This window comes from Eulemur rufifrons, chromosome 3 (assembly GCF_041146395.1).
Source record: "Eulemur rufifrons isolate Redbay chromosome 3, OSU_ERuf_1, whole genome shotgun sequence".
NCBI classification, from domain to species: Eukaryota; Metazoa; Chordata; class Mammalia; order Primates; family Lemuridae; genus Eulemur; species Eulemur rufifrons.
In genome coordinates, this window is record NC_090985.1 from 58,583,627 (window position 1) to 58,606,043 (window position 22,417).

Sequence of the window (22,417 nt, forward strand, 5' to 3'; positions counted from 1 at the left end):
CATAGTAGGCGGCAGCCCAATTGACAGCATTTAAAGGTGATTTCTATCACGGAATTGAGGTATAAGTATAGCACCCCAGATTAATACGGGGAGAATCAGACATACCACATTATATTCTTGGTACTAGTCTCACTTGATACCACGTGTACAATTTTTATTTAAAATGTTAAATCACTTTTTGCTTTAAAATCGTACAATTATGTGTTCTGAAAACTATGTCATCTTACGTATTATTTAACCCTCATCTTATTTAGTCCCCTGAGCCTTTCAAGCCTCTCGCCCCACAGCGATACCACAGAGAGCAATCCTGCAGTCACGAAGCCACGGGCACAGGCTGCATTTTAAAGGCCGTTCAAATTTTTAACTTAACTACCAGGGCTGCTCTAATCTATTTAAAACCCTGTGCCTGTAGGATTTTGGTAATTTATACAACCGGTACAGTACTCATCTGTAGTGCTACACCTCTGTAAACCTCGTTTGTTATTTTATTTTTGAGCTCCTCTGGTAAGACACCACATCAAGAGGGGTCAGGACCAAATGACAGGTCTTAGTGACGTGCTAATGACCGCAGCCTGTGCCCTGTGCCACAGGCTCTCACACTTCCAGCCACCATCTGAAAACAAGTACCTAACAATGATCTAACTACACAAACAAATCTAGAGATCCAAGGTGCAAGATGAGGACTATAGGTAATAAAACCGCATTGTATTATTGTACATGGGATTCATGCTGAATGAGTAGATTTTAGCTGCTCTTGCCACAAAAAACAAACAAACAAACAAATTGGGTAACTGTGAGATGATGGAAATGTGAATTTGCTTCACTGTAGTATCTATACATAACCTATAAGATCATGTTTACCTTAAATATATACAATTAAAAGGTTGTTTTTTTTAAAAAAAAAAAAGATGATCTAACTACAGACACATTCATTTTCTTTATTCATTTCTTTAATTAATTCGTTCATTTATTCAGTCTGTAAACACCCACACAAGCCCATGGTGGGTCAAACACACTGTTAGGTCCCTGGGATAGAGAAGAAAGCCAGACCCCTCATGGGGCGGACAGTCCGAGGGGAAGACAGATGAATAATCCAGCAATGACCAACACAGAGTGGTCACGGTTGTCTAAAAGAGGTAGGTACAGAAGCCCCCAGAAGACAGAACAGAGCCTGGAGAATACTAGTGACGTACAAACCCACATAGATGCTGGGCTCAGATCGGGACCCTTACAAATCCTGAGGAATGGTAAAGAAACAGAGAACAAGGAAAGATGCAAAAGTCAGGTGACTCAGAGGAACTGAGAAAGAATACACCATATGCTGATTCTCCAGCTGAACTTCTAAGGCAAAAGTATTTGGCCTGCCGCAGTCACGCAGAGGGAAAGTGCTATCTATTGTTCCCGGAGATGCCCTAACGGCAGAGAATTCTTACTTAACGTTCATTCATGCAGCGGATATTTCTGAAGTGCTACCAAGTGCCTGACTAGCAAGGCACTAGCGCAAATGCACTGGTTATGGTTCCTGCAGCCACAGAAGTCAGAGGCGAGAAGGGAGAGAGACAATATGATGGTGCTCTTAAGGATTATAACAGCTTCATCGAACGCTAATCTTTAGATCAAAAAAAAAAAGTACACCTTTCTAGGAACACTTGATTTTTTTATTGTTATTGGTGTTACTGACAATTGGGTTATCTTAGCCAGAATGTATAAACACAGCTTTACGTCAGCAAATCAAATGATCACTCTGGTGAGCTATGCAGTTGCTCATAATTTTGGCCTTGTGTTTCATGCAGAGATCTTCCTGTGGGTGGCTACAGTCTATAGGGGCCTCAACACAGAGTGGTTTTTTCCACTCCCTCATAAAGCCTGCCTCGTACTACAAAAGCCAGAAGAGAAAAAAGTGTTCTGATGAATATTTCCTAAGCTATTAAGATTCATGGTTGGCTCACTGATTTAACCACACATCTCTCACAGTGGACGTATACTCAGGCAGGAAGCAATAATAATTGTGGCCTTATCAGCTCCAAGTCTCAACTAAGAGCTGGAGTGATGGGTTGTGAGTATTTACAAGGGCCACTTAAGTGGGACAGATCCACTGAAATAATAAATGTTTACTGGCAATATACTACAACAAATAGACCAAATCTTCCTTAGAGGAGCTATAAAAACCAGCCATCCAGTAGAGATGGTCTTTAAAGGACAAGTAAGTTACCCTATACAGGACTCTACTGGGAACATTTAGACAAGGTTCTCTTAATAGAGGAAGACCCTTAGTAGAAGATCCAATAGGCTCTCTTTGATTCAAGGCATCCTGATTCCATAAAAAGTAAACAACACAAAAATCTGCCTTCTCTGCTACATTGTGTTGGCAGCTTCCAGTGCTACCCTAACAGGCAGGGATTTTATAATAGGGTTGGCACTGTTTTCCTCTCGCCTGGCTGCCTGACCCAGTAGCAAAGCACAGTTTCTGTGTCCAGTGGTATCAATCATAGTCTCACTGTGCTGCACTCAAAACCCGAATAGTTGAACTTTAACTCAAATTGGTGGTTGGGGGTGGGGGGTGGCAGTGTTGAGAAGTCATAGAAGGACATTAACTAAAATCTTGGCATTCATTTGTTTCATCTTGCAAACCCAACCATGTCCCAACTCCGTGCACACCAGGCAAGTGTGAGAACAAATTCCTTGGAAGTGTATCTACGGAGCACCTGTTTGTAAATATGTATGAGAGAGGCTTAAGGAAAAGGTATGATTTTCCCCACCAAATGTTCATCCAAATGTCAAGCACAGAAAGTTCATTTTCACTTCATTAGGAGCCCTGATTATGTAAAGAATGTGTAAATGCAGTAAACAATTGATCTGTCACCCAAGAGTTATGAATGCCACATATGTTCGTTTAATATTTGCAAAGCCTCAGTTACGTGTTTTCCTATAATTCTAATAGTACAGAATTTATCATTTAGAAAAAATTCATTAAATCGGGTGTATTCAGGCAGATAATAGATACAATTTTAATTCTGTCATTGTTTCAAAGATTGATTCAGATAGAAAGATTGTTTCTAAATGTACCAAAACCTTTCCCAGAAATAGAGGCAGTCTCATGACACTCGACATTTTTTTAATAAAAATCGTTTGTTACATGTGAATGACATTTCCCATTTTGTGGTTCCTACACAAGACAAGTGACTGCCAAGATTATAATACCCCTCACTTGTGCATTATGCATGTAGTAAAACTTATTAAAATAAATGCAAATCAATCAATGAGCTTTAGAATTGCTACATTAACTTGATTATTAACTCCTAAGATTTTTCCGAAAGCTTTCCATTAAAATAAATGGTTCTACCTTTGATTTAGAAAGCAATTTGGAATTTAAAAAATTGTAACAACCATGATTTGATATACTTATTTTTCTCTTTAAACAATTGTATTTTTCACTTTTACGAAGATCTCACTCATTAAAGACAAAGAAAGCAACTTATTTCCTGACAACTGGGACTCTAGAGACCTCTTTTCCAAGAAATTGCATATGCATTAGCCTCCAAATTACATGCACAAGGTATACAACCAGAAATAATAATTTTAACACTAGAACACACTACCCTTTCATAAACATATAAATACATAAGTGTGCTCTTGCCAATTTTTCTCATCTGTTCTTTTCTTGGTTCTTGGAATTATTAAAGACCTTACAAATAGTTTTCTTATGTTTTATCATTTTCTTCTATTTTGATAGGATCGTATTTGAGTGCAGATGCAATGCCAAATTGAGACAGAAGCTAGACTAAACGCAGACAATATCAAAATGTGAAATCTTGGTTTGGGGCATTCATCCATTTCTTTCATGCATTAATTCATCAAATAGCATTAAGTGTCTTCTCTCTGTGCCTGGCATCATGTTAGGAGATGAGGACACAGAATGACAAGGCGGACTACCTGCCTCAGGGAGCTCACTACTTTATTGACGATCTAAGAAACTTCTAGATTTCCTGAAACTTCCAGATATGTGGCATTTGTAGGGAGTGATTACTATATTTATTTTTATTTCATTTGTTTCTTTATCCCCAATAATATATTTATTTTCTCTTACAGATACTGTGGGTATGTACGTACATATACAGATGCACATATACATTTGGTTTACTCATGTATTCTATCATAGTTTCCCACATTCATTTAAGCACCCAGTGTTTTCTATTTGTCCTCATTTCAGAGCCTTTGCCCTCTGCTGTGCCCTCTGCCTGCTGTGCTGTCCCTGCAGATCGTTGTGCCAGCTCCTCCTTCTCATTCAGATTCAGTCCAGCGTCAGCTCTTAGAACTACCTGCCTTGCCTTTATCCTCCTCTTCCTCCTCCTCCCAACTCTTGGCCCATGACCAGTGTGGCACACTCTGTCAACTTTCTCTTGTCTGTTCTTTTCATAGCACTTAACATCATTTGAATTTATCTTCTTTTGTTTTTTGTGTAGTGTTTAATTATCTGTGTGCTCCATGAGGGTGAGAAGCTCATGAGAGGGGGGCCCTTGTCTGCCTCAAGCTCACTCTATTCCCAGAACCAGGCCTATCATAGATATTCAACAAACACTTGTCTAACAAAGAAAGAGAACATAAATTATTTTTCTAAATACACATTTCCCTCTTTATCCATGCTTTTGCTGTCATAAGCAATACCTCCTAAGAGCGGAGATTAATATGAATAGCTGAAGTTGTTAAATGATACAGCAGGGTTAGCTGCTCTGACCAGATTTATCCTCCAAAAATGTTATCAACAAACAAATTGAGCACCAACTATATATTCCACATGAATGTCTATATCAATATCTACCTATCTGTCATCTATCTTTCCACACTATGGAGGGTGCTATCTATAGGTGCTGTGGGAAATACAGAAGTCTACCTACGGTAGGACCCTGCAAGGAAAAGGAAAAGGGGGTGGGCGTGCGGTAACAGCAGTTTTCACTGTTGTGGAGTGTATATAATTAGATATTAAGTTGAATAATCCAGACTATACTTGCTGTAAGAACTTGAAAAGAAGAGGGCTCAAAAACAGCAGCCAGGGAAGATCTGCTGTAGGAGTCTGGAGACCGGAGAAAGAGATGGAGGGGAGCAAAGTGCATGCTGGCTCTGGACATAGTGAGGAGACCATCTAATAGAAAGGGACGGTTTCCATCTGGAGATTAAGAAAGAGCCCGAAAAGGGAGGGTTGGCAAGGGAACAGAGGAACCGAGATGCTTGCATTGCTGTGATCAACTGATGAACACTGGAAGAGGCCACGTGTTAGCCCCCAGGCCAAGGGCAAATAGAGCCATGGTCACAGCACCCGCATCCAAGCTACAGAGAGGACAGGAGAGTGAGGACTGAGAAAAGGCCATCAGGAGTGAGGAGGGTCCACGCCAGGCCGAGGAGAGAGACATGCCACAGAGAGGGAGAGGACGCTCTCGGCAGGCAGCTGGCAGGGAAAGGAGGGGTGGACCAGAGCGCAGGGGGTGGGCCGCCAAGCAGAGGTGTCCGACCGAGCAGGTGTCCACACAGCAGGACATGAGGCGAGGACGAGGCTGCAGAGAAGAGTGGCCGTGGGAGCCGAGCGCCTCGGAAGCAAGGAATAAACCAGATTAGCTCACCACGAGTGAGTAAAACACAGCAAGAAAAAAAATGTGCTGAGGCTCGACATGGTGCACCTGGTGCAAGTGCCGGCACTATGGCCTTGGACTAAGCGTTTCACCTTTCTGGGCCTGTGTAACAATTCCTACCTCAGTACCGTGACACGTAAGGGACAGTGTGTTTTTAAGCTGTAAAGTGTCATGACAACCTAAGGAGTTTTACCATCGTTACCACGTTATCTCCATCCTCTCAGGCAGGTCAGTCGCCCTGTTCTGGAACTCCACGCTCTCCCCTCCAAGACACAGTCAGTATCACCCTCTCCATTTTCCCTCCCTAAGTGTCCCTTCCAGGTTGGCTTCCTTAGCGTCCCCAGGGTCCCCCACTTGAGGCCCTCCTTCCTACAGGACTGCTGCTGCCGCTGCTCCTGCCTGGCTGGCCTCCCCTCAGGGCACGGTGTGACGCTGTCTTTAAATGATCCAAAGGTAGATTCGCTGTGACTCACATTAATGGAACAAACAGATATTTAATTAAGGCGAACTGGTTTTAAAACCATTACATCTGTCTCTCCACAGCAGGGAGAAGCCCCTCAGACAGGACCCTTTGCTGCTCTTCAGATGGCGGCAGCTGCTCCCAGTCTGCGCCGGCACGTGCACAGGTCTGGGGAAGCAGCACATGGGGCTGAGGAAGACGAGCGACACCGCGCCACAACAGGGTGGCCGCTTGGTGAAGTGATGAGCTCCCCGTCAGAAGGAGAATTTAAGCACAGGCTGAAAGATTCACTCGCTTGACTTTTTGACCATTTGTTGTTCTTTTAGGCTTTTTCTGTTCATGTTTTATATTTAAAACTTGTTTGACTTTTTAATACCTGATATGGCACAAAATTCAAAAGGCACAAAAAGGCAAACTGAAAAATTACTTGTTCCACAGCCGACCCTCGGTTTCTTGAGCATCCTTTAGAAAGACGCTATGCATACACAAACACACACCATTTCCTATTTTACACAAATGGCAGCATGGAACACACAACAGTTCTGCATCTTCCTTTTTTCACGTAACAACAAAATCGGAAGAGAGCTTTCTCTCTCTCTTTAAAAAAGCATGAAATACGGAAAGTCAGTGTCTTCAACATAGGTTGTTTCCAATCTATTCATCTCACGAACAATGCTGCCAGTCTATGTGGCTTTATACACATGTACACGAATACATTACTGACACGTGTAAATTTACTACTGAAATCGCTTTCTTCAAACCAAGGTCAGCCTTCTCAGCAGCATCTTTGTAAGCAGAGGTTTTCAAATTTAGTGTGTATCAGAATCCCCAGGAAGCCTTGTTAAAACACAGATCATAGGGCCTCACTCCCAGAGTTTCCAGTTCAGTGGGCCTGGGGTGGGAGACCCAAGTATTTGCATTTCTAAGAATCCCCTAAGGTGACACTGACGCTGCTTGTTCAGGACTGCACTTGGAAAAACCACGGCCTAAACCATTGGCCCTCCTTAGCCATCTCCCGCTATTCCTCCTCTTCTTCCTCCTTCCCTCCTTCCCCTTTCTTCTTCTCTACGCACACGCACCACTCTGTCCTTCTCTGGCTCCTCTCCCTTTGCGTCCCCTAAATGGACAGAGTCTACGTCCCATCCTAGACCCGGTTTTGTCCACCCTACAATTCTCTCCACGGCAATCTCATCCTTTCTCATGACTTCTATCACCTCCTTTCTGTAAACACTAACTTCTCTCCTCAGCTCCACAGTCCCGGTGCTTCTAGTGCTTGCCAGTCTCTGCACGTTTGGCCACCTCATCTTCCCCTGGCAAGCTCTTCTTGCCGACTTCCATGTCCAGATCCCACCTGGCCCTGAAGACACAGCCATACGCCATGTCTTTCCTGATCCCACAGAAAGGGGATCTCTCTACATGGCGAAGTATTTAGAAGTGAAGTCTGTGGGTGGCAGGGTGGCGGGGTGGCGGGGTGCAGGGGTGGTGAGTGTGTGTGTGTGCGTGTGTGCGTGTGTGTGTGTGCGTGTGTCAGAGAGAGAGAGAGAGGGAGAAGATAAAGCAAATCTGGTAAAATATTAACAATGAGACAATCTAGGTAAAGAATAAGTGGTTTTTAACTATATTCTTTCAACATTTCATTTGAAATTTTTAAAAAGAAAAAATGTTAAAATAAAAAACAGAGTTGCCTCTCTTCAGAACTCTCCTAGCACTTTATCTCCATCTGAGTCACTGTCACTTTCTACCTCATATGATTATTTACATCTGTGCCTCAGATCCTGGCCTAGCCTGAACATTCCCTGAGAGCAGGGACTCTGGCTGGCTTGTTTGTCCAGGAACCTCCACTGTGGACATGCTGTGTCAAAGGAATCATTGTACCCTTGTCAGAGATACTAAAAGAGCTATTACTACTAGATCTTCCCAACATAAAAAGGCACCGTAGAAAGAGTACATGGTTCAGAGCCAGACAGCAGAGGGTTGGAATTCCAGCTATACTGTGCATTAGCTGTGCAACCTTAGGTAAGCTAGCTAACCTCTCTGGCTTTCAAATTCCTCATCAGTTAAATGAAAAATGCTACCCACTTAAAATTATGAAGATTGCATAATGCATATAAAGTGTCTGGCAGGGTGCCTGGTATATGGTAATCACTGAACAAATATTAGTCATTGTGTACACATGCAAGCACCATCATTTTACGAAACCCAAGTCTGTAATCTAATTCTCTGCACAATACAACAATTCATACATATTAGTTACAGAGTACTAAGCAAAATTCAGGCCAGAAATCATGGGATATTCCACATTCTAAGAAAAGATCAAGCTGTTGATATCTTCAGTGAGATGCCTTCCAAAAATTATTCCTGCAATAGATGAATTAACTTCAGCTTTATAGCTTTTCCTGCCATCCATTACCTTATAAAACTGGAACAAAGGCATGGCTTTGTTTAAGTTCAATACCAAAGACTCCAGCAAATGTTTACCTTTCCCTTTTAAAGCTTTTTTCACCTACACCACGCCCCAGCAAACACATAAAAATGCCATTTGCCCTGCTTTGCAGTGTGTAACTCAATCTTTCAAGACCCCTCTCCCCCAAGAGCCTACCCCAACTCTATTTTTACTTTTGAGATCATGAGATATGCTCTCTCTAACCTTCCATAAGATGATCTGTATAAAATTGGGCCCAACTTGGGCAAAAATTTGGGGTATAACTTTTCCCTAACTGGTAACATCTATCAAACCCATATCCTCCTAGACTGTCTTATAAGCAGAAAGAGGACTCCCCAGCCAAAAAATCAGACTGCTATGGGGTAAAGGGTGAGGAATAAGCAAGGTCATGGACTCACAGGGCCCTCAGGAGTGTAGTCTCCTTTAGGTAGTCTTATGGTTTCCCTTTCCATCCTAAAACTTAGTATGAACACATCTTCCCTTCTCCCTTGGTGTCCAGCAGCAGGAAGAAAATGCTGTCCATTTAGGAACATGCCTTTGGAAGGTGAAATTCATGAAGAATACCAAAACCTTAGAAACTTTTTTCTAAAGTGCTATGCTTGGCACACAGTGAGGGTCCAGTAAAAACTGATTAAGCATTTTAGACCAAAAAGAAATGTTAGGAGAAAGACAGAGAGAGAGGGAGAGAGAGAGAAGGCAGGGAGAGAAATAACAAATTTGAGACAATTTAATGAATTTGCCATGGTTTGGGGCTGAATTTCAAGCCAGCCTTTTAAGTAGCATAACATTATTCTTCACCCAGAGATTGAATAATCTGTAGTGTACAAGAAGTTAAAAAGCCTATGTTTTCTCCAATTTACTGCCTTTCATAGGCTGTGGTCAAAGCCCTGCAGTTCTACCATCCTGTCTTCTGAGCTACCAAAATTGAGATAATGAGGCCCAAGAGACTGTCTTTCCTCTCCAGTGGCAGCTGATGGAGCAGAAAGCTAGGCTTGGCTTACTGACCTCGAAAAGATAGCACTGGGAGGAGAAGGGCTTGACCCACACAGTGAGATAAGGAAGAGACCTGGGTCTTCTGCAGAAATAGTAAGTCTCCCTGTATGACAGCTCTAGTTACATCTCACAATACAAGGAGTGGTCACATGTAGTCACCAGGATCCAGGCCACATCACATACAGCCTTAACTGCAGGGCAGCTGCGGGGCAGTGCTGGGGCAGTAAGTCAACTTCATTTTCTTGCTTAAGGATGGATTTACAAATATAGATGAGAATGTTTTACTCTCAGCCTGCACTTTTCATTCCCTTCTCTGCTGGCCAACTCATCTTAGCACATACATGTTTCCATCCCTCAAACTGGCTCTCAGTTCTTAGATGATATCTCCTTGGTATTAGGCAAAATCAGACAGGAAGATAATAAGGCAAAACTATCTAGGGAAATAGGGCCCAGAGAAAATATCAATATGTCCCCTCATCGTGCATTTTCTCACAGTTTACATGCAAATCTCTTCTGTAAACCCAATTCATTTGAAGCATCCAGAGGGACCCAAACTTAGAGGAACTGATCTATAAAATGAACGTTGGCATATGTGTAAGTATTCACTTCCAACTTACCAGCTTGGTAAATGTATTTGTTCATTGATTGTCTTAAGTTGCACACATAGAGCAGATAGTCATTGCATGTCTTCTGCAACCTTCATTTTCTCTGATAATAATCTTCATTCATGTGTTGGATTTTTTTTAATACTGTGCTTCTTGCAAGGTTTTGCAAAGAAGAGTAAAGAATAGCCTCCACTATTTATAACAGAGAAATATATATACAAGAAAGATGCACAGAAATAATGTAAATGAGTATAAAAATGAAATTCAGGATACCAGGGAAAGGATGCAGAGAGAGATGGGGAAAATGGGGAGTAAATGTATAAAGGCACAGAGAAGAAAACACTGATGTATCTCAGAGTTGTAATATTAGAAGGCATGCACTGATCTTCAGAATGAAGTAATACTCATGCAGAAGAGCTCACTAACGTCAGGCTAATCTACATGCACACACACATACACTCAGTTGGAGGAGGGCAAGAAATGCTCAGTCCCATGTTCATTCTGGTCAATGATATACATGATATGAACAAGTAATGTATTAGAGCCTGCGATCCCCAAGCCCCAGGGATTGGGCTGAGCACCGGTACACACTGCTGGCCTGTTAGGAACTGGGCTGCACAGCAGGAAGTGAGCAGCGCTGGGTAAGCTAGTGAAGCTTCATCTGTATTTAGAGCCGGTCCCCATCGCTTGCATCACTGCATAAGCTCTACCTCCTGCCAGATCAGCTGCAGCATTAGATTCTCATAGGAGCACAAACCCTACTGTAAACTGAGCGTACAAGGGATCTAGGTTGTGTGCTCCTTATGAGAATCTAATGCCTGATGATCTGAGGTGGAGCTGAGGCAGTGATGCTAGTGGTGGGGAGTGGCTGCCAATACAGATTATCATTAGCGGAGAGGTTTGACTGCACAATAAATGTAGTGTACTTGAATCATCCCCAAACCATCCCCTTGCCCCCCTCCAGTCAGTGGAAAAACTGTCTTCCACGAAACCAGTCCCTGTTGCCAAAAAGGTTGGGGACCACAGCCGGGGCAACAAAAGACATGGATAGGGAGAGCTGTATGTGCTGGAAGTGCTGCACCCGCAAGCCCATCTTTGGTGGAGGGGGGATGGGGTGAGTGTGGTGTGAGGACAGGGCAGGTGGCAAAAGCAGAGTGACTCAACTGAACTGCTTTGCTCAAGGAAATGGGGCTGACCACTCCTTTTCTTTCTGGACTCACACAAGTTGTACCTTATAGATTTCTTGAAGAATGAAAATCATAGCATGCTTTAGTCTAAAAAAAACAAAAATTCAGATTTCCTGCTGTTGGGATGGTTAACAGCATAGGCTCTGGACTCTGGACTCAGAAGGACCTGGTTTCCAAATCTACTTTTCCATTTGCCCAATCTTGCAGTGCCTGGTATGTTGAAAGCTTATACATAGTAGGATCAGAATCTGAGATGCATAGGAAAAATCATCCATGATATCTCTTAGCCTCTCTTGCTCCCTAGCCCACCCTGACCAGCTCTCAGCCCTGCTCACCCTCAATCTCATCACAAAAATTTGTTGACAGATATGAAAACATAGGCTATATTTGTGTCCTTGGCTCTCTTTAAAATTGTAACAACTCCCTATCTGGAAGGTCCTCTCAAGCCCCAAATTCAGGAAGAACATCCACTGATGATCTGGCAATGCAGAAGGCTGGATGAGCCAACCCCCCTAAGCCCCCTCCTGCAACTCAGCTCCCAGGGTGGAAGAAGGGGCAGGTAGACACCTCTCGGGAAGGTAATCACTCTACTTCTGAAAGCAGAGGTGCTGGGCTAGAAAGTAGCAAAGAATAACCCAGGCAGGCAGAGTTTCACATTATTGAATTACGATTGATTTTTCTAAATATCATAGGACAGGGGGATAGGCCAGTAGTGGACTTATTTGTTTGCTTCCTTATTTAGTGGTGATTATAGTGAATATTTTCACTGAATCAAGGTCATTTCAAAAGGCTTGGTTGCAGAGTGAGTAACCAAAGTTTCATGGAAAGAAGCCTTCTTCATCTTAGTTTATAAACCACAGAAGGGTAAAGTATAAAGATGGGGGTTTGCTGTTCCAGTGAAAAGACACAAAAAGGAAACGTGCTCCTCAAAGTTAGCACAAAGCATTAATGCTCGAGTCATTCTTCTCTGCGGTCACATGAGACAGGTCCCTGTAGCACACCAAGGTTGGTTTAATCTTGAAATCATTGTGAACAGAGAAAACAGTGGTGGACAAAAATAAGGGGCCCAGTTTCAAGAATCTGCTTAGAAATCTGGGAGAAAGGGAAGCCTGTAACTAGGGCCTGCTGCACTCCCGCTCTGGGGGTGATGTCATCGCCTGGAGAATGGCAGTGCTCCACTTCAATAACTCAATAGGGTCTCGCATGGGAACTCCTCATCGTGGTGATTAGCAACCAACGTATCTACTTTTTAGGTACCAGTGTTTGGCTAAGGAAAGACAGAAAATTAAAACATCTTTGTAAATGGGAGTCATGTGAGAGAATGTGGCACAGAAGTCCTCCCATTAGAATCATAGGGATGGGACCTTACTCACCCGTCAACACCCCTACACCCTGCCAGACACACACCCACACTTCCCACTGTTTTAAAAAAGCTCCACAGGCGAAGTCAAAAGCCAGGATTAGAATCTCGTTGTCTGAATCCCATTTCAGTGCTTTGTGCTGCACCACCCTGGCTCTGTCCACCATCAATTCCCGAACTGTGGCAGTGTGGACACTCAGAACCTCACCCACCTACACATCAGGAACTCAGGGACACCTGTTCACGTTACATGGGCTTCCAGGCTGCACAGAGCCGAGGGCAAAAGCAGGTCCTGTTGGAGACGATTTCTGCTGCTTGTGTCATTGTGCAGAACGACACTGTGGCACAACCAGCAAAACCGGTTCTAGCAGGAAGAACTGAGCAAGAGTTCTGTCAGAATCAGGCTGCAATTGACACCCTACAAATCTGGAATTAATCTCCAAACCTCATTCTAACTAATAGTTTTAACACCTTCCCTGGCCAAAGTTTTCCTATAATTAAATTAAATTAAATGATTAGAATTTCATGTCTTTTCCTTTTTTTCTGCTCATGCTACATGAGAGAGAGAGATAGAATGTAAGTCAGCAACAAAAGAAAGAAGTAGGAGCATGCTCTGGAAAAGTCTACAAACCTTATCATCAGGATTTGATTATACATCTGTGGCAAGACTACCAAATACTGAACTGGTTCTTTGTTTTTAAATAAATGCATCAAAACTTAAATATCCATACAAAGCTGTCCTTTAACATAATCATCTTGGGAAGACAAAAAGTTTTCTCAAATGATGCTGCTGAGGCTTAATGCATATTTGCATTGGGTCTCTTCTGACATTGCCTGCTTCAAAGATAATCTATAAAACCTTACACACACACAAAAAAAATTTCATTTTTAACCATCAAGTCATATTACCCAACCCATTGATATGTATTCAGATTTAGATCCAAGTGGTTTCCAGTGTTTTTTAAAACACCCTCAAAAATCAAGATTTACCACTAACTGTGGGCATGCAAAAAGATGTCACAGCATCTCCCTCCAATGGTGGTGACAGAAGTCAGCCTCTGGCCTGTCACCACTGCAGCACTCTGAGAACTGACTGAAGGAACCAAGGGGCCAGGAACTGTTGGAGCCCTGCTCACCGGTTCCTCTGAGCCACAGGGTGGGCCGAGCTTACCTCTGGTTTCAACCTGCATTGTGTCACCACTTTCCCCATCACCAAAGCCAATGAAGATCCAAGCTGCATGTCAGCTGTCTGGGGGGATGTGGTCGGGCATGAAAACTCAAATGTCTACCAGGGCTAGGAAGGGAAAGTTCCAGAATGGGGAAGGCTAGAGAAGGCAATAAAGAGGGCAGCAGCCAGTACTGCAAAAGAGCCGCTCATTTCCTTGCAAACACTCGGGCCCATGGTTGCCAGAATCTTTAATTATCCAAAAGATCTAAAAACTTGGTTTTAAAAAATGAGAATCTTTTGATTATTAAATGTGAGCTAAAAGTGTTAAAATTTGAAATATTTAAGTACATAAGTGCATAATACACACACACATATGCATTCTGTGCACCATATAAAGGCTGTAAGTCACAAGTTCGTGTCCTCTGACCCCACAAACCTAAGTACCATGCGACACTGAATGGGACCCCAGCCCTGAAGCCTACAGGAGATTTCTGTGCGGATGTTACCAGTAGGAATCTGAAAGCAAACAAACTGCTCCTGAAAGTCCACCGTATGAAAACCACAAACAATTCCACTGTGAGAGGAATGTCTTTTACTTCTTGCTTTGTTGAAAACCTTTTTTACAACAACAATTCGATTTTGTTTTTGTAGTCTGCGTGTTATAAAATCAATCATATTTTAAAGACATGTTTTAGGCTCTGCAGATAAAAAACAAAAATCCTCTCAGCCTCCCTAATGAAGTGGATTTAACTTTTATGATTTTTTCTTTTAGGAGCCCCTCAGCAGTTTGGAGAAAATAATTTGGAACTATTTTTTTATTACTTATTAATTAACCCAGACATCAAACAATTGCAACAACCAATAGTCACTAAAAATATATATTACCGAAATAAAACAAATTTTGCTACAACATGCAATACATCAAAGCATATGTGAGCTTAAACTTGCCTGCCTGGAACACACATGTACACATGTGTGCATGCGTGTACACACATGTGCATGCACATACACACCCACACTCACACATGTAGACAAGAAAAGTAAGCTCCTACATATGGTCGATGAGTGGTACAGCATGAACTGGGCTAAAAGGTCAACTCAACCCAAAATTAATTATCTCACTGGTTTACCACAGAGCCTGAAACCTCCAGTGTTAAACTGTCCCTTCTAGTTCAGGCATTTTCTTTTAAAGGTCCCCACCGAAATGCAACAGTTAACACATTCATCCACTAGCACTCATTATCTCAGACTGCATGATAACGAAAATTATGGTGATGATTACAGCTCGCATTTATAGCTTGCTTTAACACTGATAAGACTCTTCCCATTGCGCAATTCCGGTTTCTTCCCAGTGACTCTGAGGTAGGTCCCGGTCCCGCCTCTCCGAAGTCACAATTGTACAGATATTGGTTCCCAGGCCTCCCTCCCCAGAGCACTGGGCCATCAGGCATCACACCCTTTGCTGGGTGTGGCAGAGACATGTGGGAATGTGGGTTTGTCTGCTTTGTTTTGTTTTGAATGGGGGAACCGAGGCCCAGGGAGGCCAGATGACTTGCTAAGGCTTCTGACCCATCCTGGTGCTGTGCCACCACACAGAGCGCCCCTTAGTCCCCCAGTCTGGCCTCTCAGAGAACAGGGCCCGAGGAGGAAGGGCGAGTGTTGTCTGCACGGAGGAAGCGTCAGGCAGGAACAGAGGAAAGGAGCGACAGCCCTGAGCACCAGAGTCGCGATGTTCCCAGGAGGAGAAAGGGGCTCAGGCAGCTGAGGGGATTCATATCAAAAATGCTGAAAGCATTTTATGTCTTGGGCAGGGAACTTGAAATGCAGGCGGAGTGGACCTCGGAGACGAGCTCTGCCTGCAGTTCCGTGTGGGCCCCCATCTCGCATCCTGTGGCGAGGCCTGCTTCCTTCCGTGGGAGGCCCTGAGCCACTGGAACCTTCCCCAGGCTGCTCTGGCACTCAGAGTGTCACTGCTTGCCCATTTGGGTCACCTTTCCCGAACCTACAGGCAGTTTCATCTACATTGTTTTATATGTGAGTGAAATGAGACACTGAGCAATTCATCTTCTCCTATAGTCAGGCCTGCAAACTCCCAACTCACTTCCTTGCTCGCCCAGCCTTCCCCCTGCCCACAGACAATAAGGCATTGACCACAGTTGTTTGCACTGACCTTTTCATTAGTTTGAAGACAAAGTCTTCCTACACCCTACTAGAGGGTGTGCAAGTGAAGCAGAAAGCAAGCTTAGGTTTCATCTGGGACCTTCCCTTAAATGCAAAATCAAAGAGACTAGTGGCTGGAAAGCAATCTGCGTATTAATGAGCCCACTTTCTTATCCAAACCAGGGCAACAGTGCAAGTCTCTCCTTAGGGCTACCTCACCAGAGATTTAACCCTTGCACTTCTTAGCCACACTGGCACCCAGAAAAATACAAAAAGGTTAAGCAACCAACTTTGACAGAAGTGGCTCAAGGTCACAGTGGTGGCTGCACTCGAGTCAGTGAAGCTCAGAGACCTACAACCCTGCTTCCTACACTCCTCTTTCAACCAGCTTAAGCCTGGATGGGGTTGTGGGGTCAGGGGGCCCACCCAGTCCGTTACCTATGAAGACATTAGCTCTGAGCCCTTCCTTGCCTCTGGAGGAGGCCTGAGGGGGGCCTTTGTGGGAAGCTGCCGGAAGAAAAAGCTCTTCCCAGCTCCAAGTGCTAAAATGGAGCTTGGGGGCTGAACAATTAGGCTCCTTACATCCACAGGGGGCACAGAGCAGAAGCACACTCCCTTTCTTCCCTCCCTTCCAAAAAGACAAAAGATAATAGGTTCATTTTCTTTTTATAGGAGGCCACCTATAGAGACTTTTGAAAAAGAATCACCCCAGCCGTAGAGAATGCGCACATTATGTAAGAAGTACGAACAATGAATCCATGTTACTGTATCACTCACCTTAGCCTCTTCGTTCACATCCCAGGTAAAGGAAACAGCATTATATGCAATCTCTTCAATGTTTCCGATCGTATTAAAGCTCTCCTTATAATCAGCTATAACATTAAAAAAGAAAAGGTTTTAAAAGAGTGACTGTGACATGTACAGAACCATCACTTGCCAATGGGTAAATTTAAACTTTGCCTATTTTTTCTGGCTGCCTCCATGGCAACAGTTAAGGGTTTGTGCTCACTGATATTCTTTTGCTAATATTTACTCTATAGGAATGTAAGCATGTTCCTCTATTAAAAGAGTAAATCTACATGAACTAACGTTCTTAGTTGATGTGTTTGTTTCACTTTTTACTAGGTTTGTAAAATTACTGAAGTTTCTTTTTCCTCCTGAGTCCGATGTCACCTACCTACTCCTTTTCCTGCTACCTAATTTTCTGGCTTTAGAAATTCGAGGGACTGCAAGAAAACTTGTTAAAATTTCCTTTTGGACTTAGAGAGAGTTAAATTAATTATATTCAGCTCGCTGTCAACACTTGTCCATTCAAGGCCCTGTTTTATGTCTTTATTTAGGTAACATGTCTCCATTGTACCCACATTCTCTTCCCCTGCAAACACAATAGCTACCAACATGTTGATATGAGAAAATATGAAAATGTGAAATATGTTGGGTTGATTGTACATAGCTTTAATTTTCCTAAATTCTGTAGTTATTGGGCTAGGGTTGCCAGATTTTGCAAATATTTCGGATATACTTATCCTCAGAAAGTACTGGTTGTTTATCAGAAACTCAAATTTAACTAGGCACCTGTGTTTTATCTGACAACCCTCACTATGGACCTTTTCAGATCCAACCACGTTGCTGGTCATGTGCCTATTTCTAGCTGTGGCTGCATAGAATTCTGGAGTGATGATCGGCCACAATTTATCTATCCCTTCTCACCAGAGATGAACCCTTCAGGGACCTTCACTCTCTGGTGCCACAGACAACACTGTGATAAAAATCTGTATTCCTGGGTGTTGAATTGATGGTTGATCACAGAAAAACCTACTCAATGTGCTCTCTGGAATGGCCCTCCAGAATGGGTCTGCCAATCTAGTCTCTCACTAGAATTCTATTTTCCCTCTTTCTCACCAAATTTCTACTTTTTTCCCACTCTAATAGGTACAAACTGACGTTATATTTGCATTTCTTTTACCACTCGTGAGTCCAAGCATCGCTTCCTAAACAGGATAGCTAACCAAGTGTCTCCTTACATAAACTGCTTACTCATGCCCTTTGGTCATGTTTCTGTGGTTTCCCTAGGGAAATTTTAAATTGAAACTGTATATCTTTACATGTTAAATAAAGCTCACACACTTTAATGTAAAAGCTTGTGTGTTCACCATAGGGAACTCAGAGATCATTAACCAATAAGTATTTAAAAGTATTTAAAAGCATCTCCATCTATTGACCAACAAATAACCAATTATAAACATATCTCTGGCATACTTTATCTTTCCTATCTTTCTAGCTCCTTTTCTCAAAAACATATAAATATTTGTATACAATATCATAATGAGGTTTTTTTTTAACTTAACACATCTTTAGCACCTTCCCATGTCAATAAATGGGTGTAAAATTACTTTTAATGACCAAACACCACTATCTTGGATTACATGCCATAACTTTATTTTGCTCTTGTTGGTCATTTAGACAATGTCCAATACTTTGCAATCTCAGATAACAGTTCATTTATCTTTACAGCTAAAAATTCATATATGCTTAATTATATTTCATTAAGATATATTCTCAGAGGCCAAAGAAGGAGATCAAAAGAAAATATATTTTTAAGCTTTTAATTCATTTTGTCAAAGTGCTCCTAGAAAGGATGAAACAATTTATGTTCAAGATAACAGTGGAGGAGTTGTTTCCTCAAACTGTTTCTGTCTAAATTAATATGCAAAACATGACACCTTATTATTTTAATTTTCAATTCCTTGATTGCTAATGGGGTTGAATAGTCTTTCATTTTGTTTTTGGCTCCTTGATTTTCTTTATATTTTTTCTCCTTGTTTTTAAAATTTATTCATTTATTACAACAGTTTGCTATTCTGTCCTTTTTCTCTTAGGATCATCAATTTTCTTACTGGTTTTAAAATAAATACTTAAAGCTATGAGAGAAAACAATTTTATATCCTACAAATTTAGAATAAGCTTTTATGACGATATTGGGGATGATTTTAAATGTAAACCTATGCTTTCAGCAGTCCAGCCAAGCTCCCAAAATTCTGAAGAGAAAAGTAGACCACTGAATTTAAAGAAATTGAATTCCTTGTGTCTTTATAAGTAATTGTTTTTAAAAATAGTCTTGCAATTTTGAAGTTTTCAACACATTTTTTTTAAAAAAAGCTTTTAGGTCAATTGTAAATAAGAAAGCAATTGTCATATCTAGAAATAAAGACAAACCAAAGTGATTTGGTCAAACATTTACCCTCGATCTCATGAGTTACTACATTATGAGGTTTTATTTTTCCATAGCTTCTCCACATGAAAAATTTCTCTCCTACAAAACGTATCAGCTCAATAAAAGGAAAAGATTTCAAAAACAAATGCATATCAAAAAAGCTGCACTCATATGTTTACTGCAGCACTATTCACAATAGCAAAGATATGGCATGAACATAAGTGTCTATCAGTGGAAAACTGGATAAAGAAAATGTAGTGCCGGGCGCGGTGGCTCACGCCTGTAATCCTAGCACTCTGGGAGGCCGAGGTGGGCGGATCGTTTGAGCTCAGGAGTTCGAGACCAGCCTGAGCAAGAGCGAGACCCCATCTCTACTAAAAAAATAGAAAGAAATTATATAGACAGCTAAAAATATAGAAAAAATTAGCCGGGCATGGTGGCACATGCCTGTAGTCCCAGCTACTCGGGAGGCTGAGATAGGAGGATCCCTTGAGCTCAGGAGTTTGAGGTTGCTGTGAGCTAGGCTGATGCCACGGCACTCACTCTAGCCTGGGCAACAGAGTGAGACTCTGTCTCAAAAAAAAAAAAAAAGAAAATGTAGTGTATATACACAATGGAATACTATACAGCCATTAAAAAATGAAGTCATGTCTTTTGCAGCAACGTGGAGGGAACTGGAGGTCATTATCTTAAGTGAAATAAGCCAGACATGGAAAGATAAATATCGCATATTCTTTGCTCATAAGTGGGTGCTAAAAAAGGCGTACACAAATAAAATACTTTCTGGGTCCTCTAATCTTACACAGGGTTCTCTAATCTTCCCTGTCAGCTCCTAAAACCTTCAATCACAAACGTACTCAAGAAATATTTACTGTGTTCCCTCTATGTGCCAGGCAATGTCCTCATGCTTGAAAAAGAGCAGAAAACAAGACCAGGTCCCCGATTGTGTGGCTCTTTCAGTCCAGGAGACAGTAGATAAATAAGTAGATAAATAAATAAGACAATTATCCTTAATCTTTTTTAATCCCAAAGACAAAAGGACTGGGGACATTACTTTTTATTGGGTGGTTCCATTATCTTTTTCATTTCCTTCATAGCATGTACAATTATTTTATTTATTTATTTATTTACTGTTTATCACTAGCATTTCTCATTAGCTGCATATGTTATATGAGAGTGAGGAACTTAAATAGTGCTGTTTTCTTAGTGCTTAACATCGTACACATAAGTTGTACTCCATAAATTTGCTAAATGAATGGATAAATGGATCCATAGACATTCTAAACAGAAAATGTAACTAATAGATTAATATCATGCACTCCTCTCCAGCCTTATGCAAGAAATGACTGTTCATCTCCACTCTTTGTTTTTAGTCTCTACAGATGGTAAAATAGCCCTGCTCCCACTTCCCAACTAAGCTTTCTAAAAGACTAAACAGATGATGCACATTGACGTTGCTTTGTCCACATGCATAAACTGTCCAAAGCATAAAATGCTAATGGATGTGTCTCCTGCTTCTGAAAGCTGGGTTGATGTCCTCTGATAATTGTTGTTTGCTTAAGGGTTTATGACCCATAATAGAAAGAGAAACTCAGCAACCTGGTGTTAAGCCTTCCTTAATTTATTTCCTCAAGAAAGTTTTTCAGGCCGGGCGCGGTGGCTCACGCCTGTAATCCTAGCACTCTGGGAGGCCGAGGCGGGTGGATTGCTCAAGGTCAGGAGTTCGAGACCAGCCTGAGCGAGACCCCGTCTCTACTAAAAATAGAAAGACATTATATGGACAACTAAAAATCTATATAGAAAAAATTAGCCGGGCATAGTGGCGCATGCCTGTAGTCCCAGCTACTCGGGAGGCTGAGGCATCAGGATCGCTTAAGCCGAGGAGTCTGAGGTTGCTGTGAGCTAAGCTGACGCCACGGCACTCACTCTAGCCTGGGCAACAAAGTGAGACTCTGTCTCAACAAAAAAAAAAAAAAAAAAAAAGAAAGTTTTTCACCCAAATTTTGCAAAAGTTGATAGTTGCCGCCAGTAAAAGGTATTGGAATGAGCTGCTGTATTGGTTTGGTAGAGCTGTCATAACAAATCACCACAAACTTAGTGGCTTCCAACCATGGGAATGTATTATCTCATGGTTCTGGAGCCAGAAGTTCTAAAGCAAGGTGTCAGCAGGGTTGGTCCCCACCCGGGAGGCTCTGTGGGAGGACCTGGGCCATGCCTCTCTCCCAGCTTCTGGTGCACACTCTGGACTGGCAGCTGTGGCACTCACCCTCTGTCTCTGCCTTCACATGGTATTCTCTTCTGTGTCTGTGTCTGTGTTTTCTCCTTCTCTTCTCTTCTAAGGATTTGTTATTGGGGCCCACCTTAAGACAGGATGATCTCATCTAGAGATCTGTAACTTAATTGCATCTGCAAAGACCTTTTCCCCAAATAAAGTCACATTAATAGGTTCTGGGAGTTGGGACATGGACATATCATTTTTGAGGGTCCCCATTCAACATCCTGAGTCTGGGATTCCCTTCTATGATTGGAAACCATGTGACTGGAGTGAATGGCTTCTTTTTGCAGGATAGCTATAACAGCTGAAAAATAATCTCACCACTTTAAAAGAAGTATAAAACACATAATTGTGAACATATTAAATTTTGAATGGAGGTGGTTTTTTTTGTTTGTTTGTTTGTTTTTCAAAAAAATGTGATGAGGCCACATAAAAACTACATGTTTTATACTATGGTTTGTAAAACGGTTGGTGAGGACAGGTAAATAGATAGGAAAATGGCTTAAATATTTCCAAAAACAGGCATGATGCAACAAAGTTATTATTGGCTAAAACAGGTTTTTTAAAAAGTTATACCAACTGACCTGAGTTGGTATAACAAGTTCTTATTAATCCTGGTAATTTACACACAGAGGGACAATCGTAAGGTACACAACTAGCTTGAACTATCAAAAAGAATGAAACCACAGGGAGAAATGGGAGTCTGTCTAATGAAACAAGAATGAAGTTGATCTCGTGGTTAATGGCATGTTGCTAGTGAGAGCGCCAAAGTTTCCAGGGTCCTCTCTGAGGCTGTGTGTGTCCTCGGATTGCCAGAGTGAGGAGTGTGGGAATGCACGGCCATGCACATTCTCCAGGGCCTGTTAGGATGCCCCCAAAGTAGAAGGAGTGTTGCTGGATTCCCATAGCTTCCAGAGTTGTGAAGCTA

At 42.1% G+C, this 22,417-nt stretch overlaps 1 protein-coding gene across 1 annotated transcript in view; it reads right to left on the reverse strand.

Moving 5' to 3' along the window:
- Positions 1 to 22,417, reverse strand: part of GRHL2 (grainyhead like transcription factor 2) — a 116,982-nt gene that overhangs the window by 48,039 nt on the left and 46,526 nt on the right. Inside the window, exon 7 of the mRNA XM_069466166.1 lies at positions 16,778 to 16,872. Coding sequence (XP_069322267.1) covers positions 16,778 to 16,872 — 95 coding nt within the window. The remainder of the gene's footprint in view (positions 1 to 16,777; positions 16,873 to 22,417) is intronic.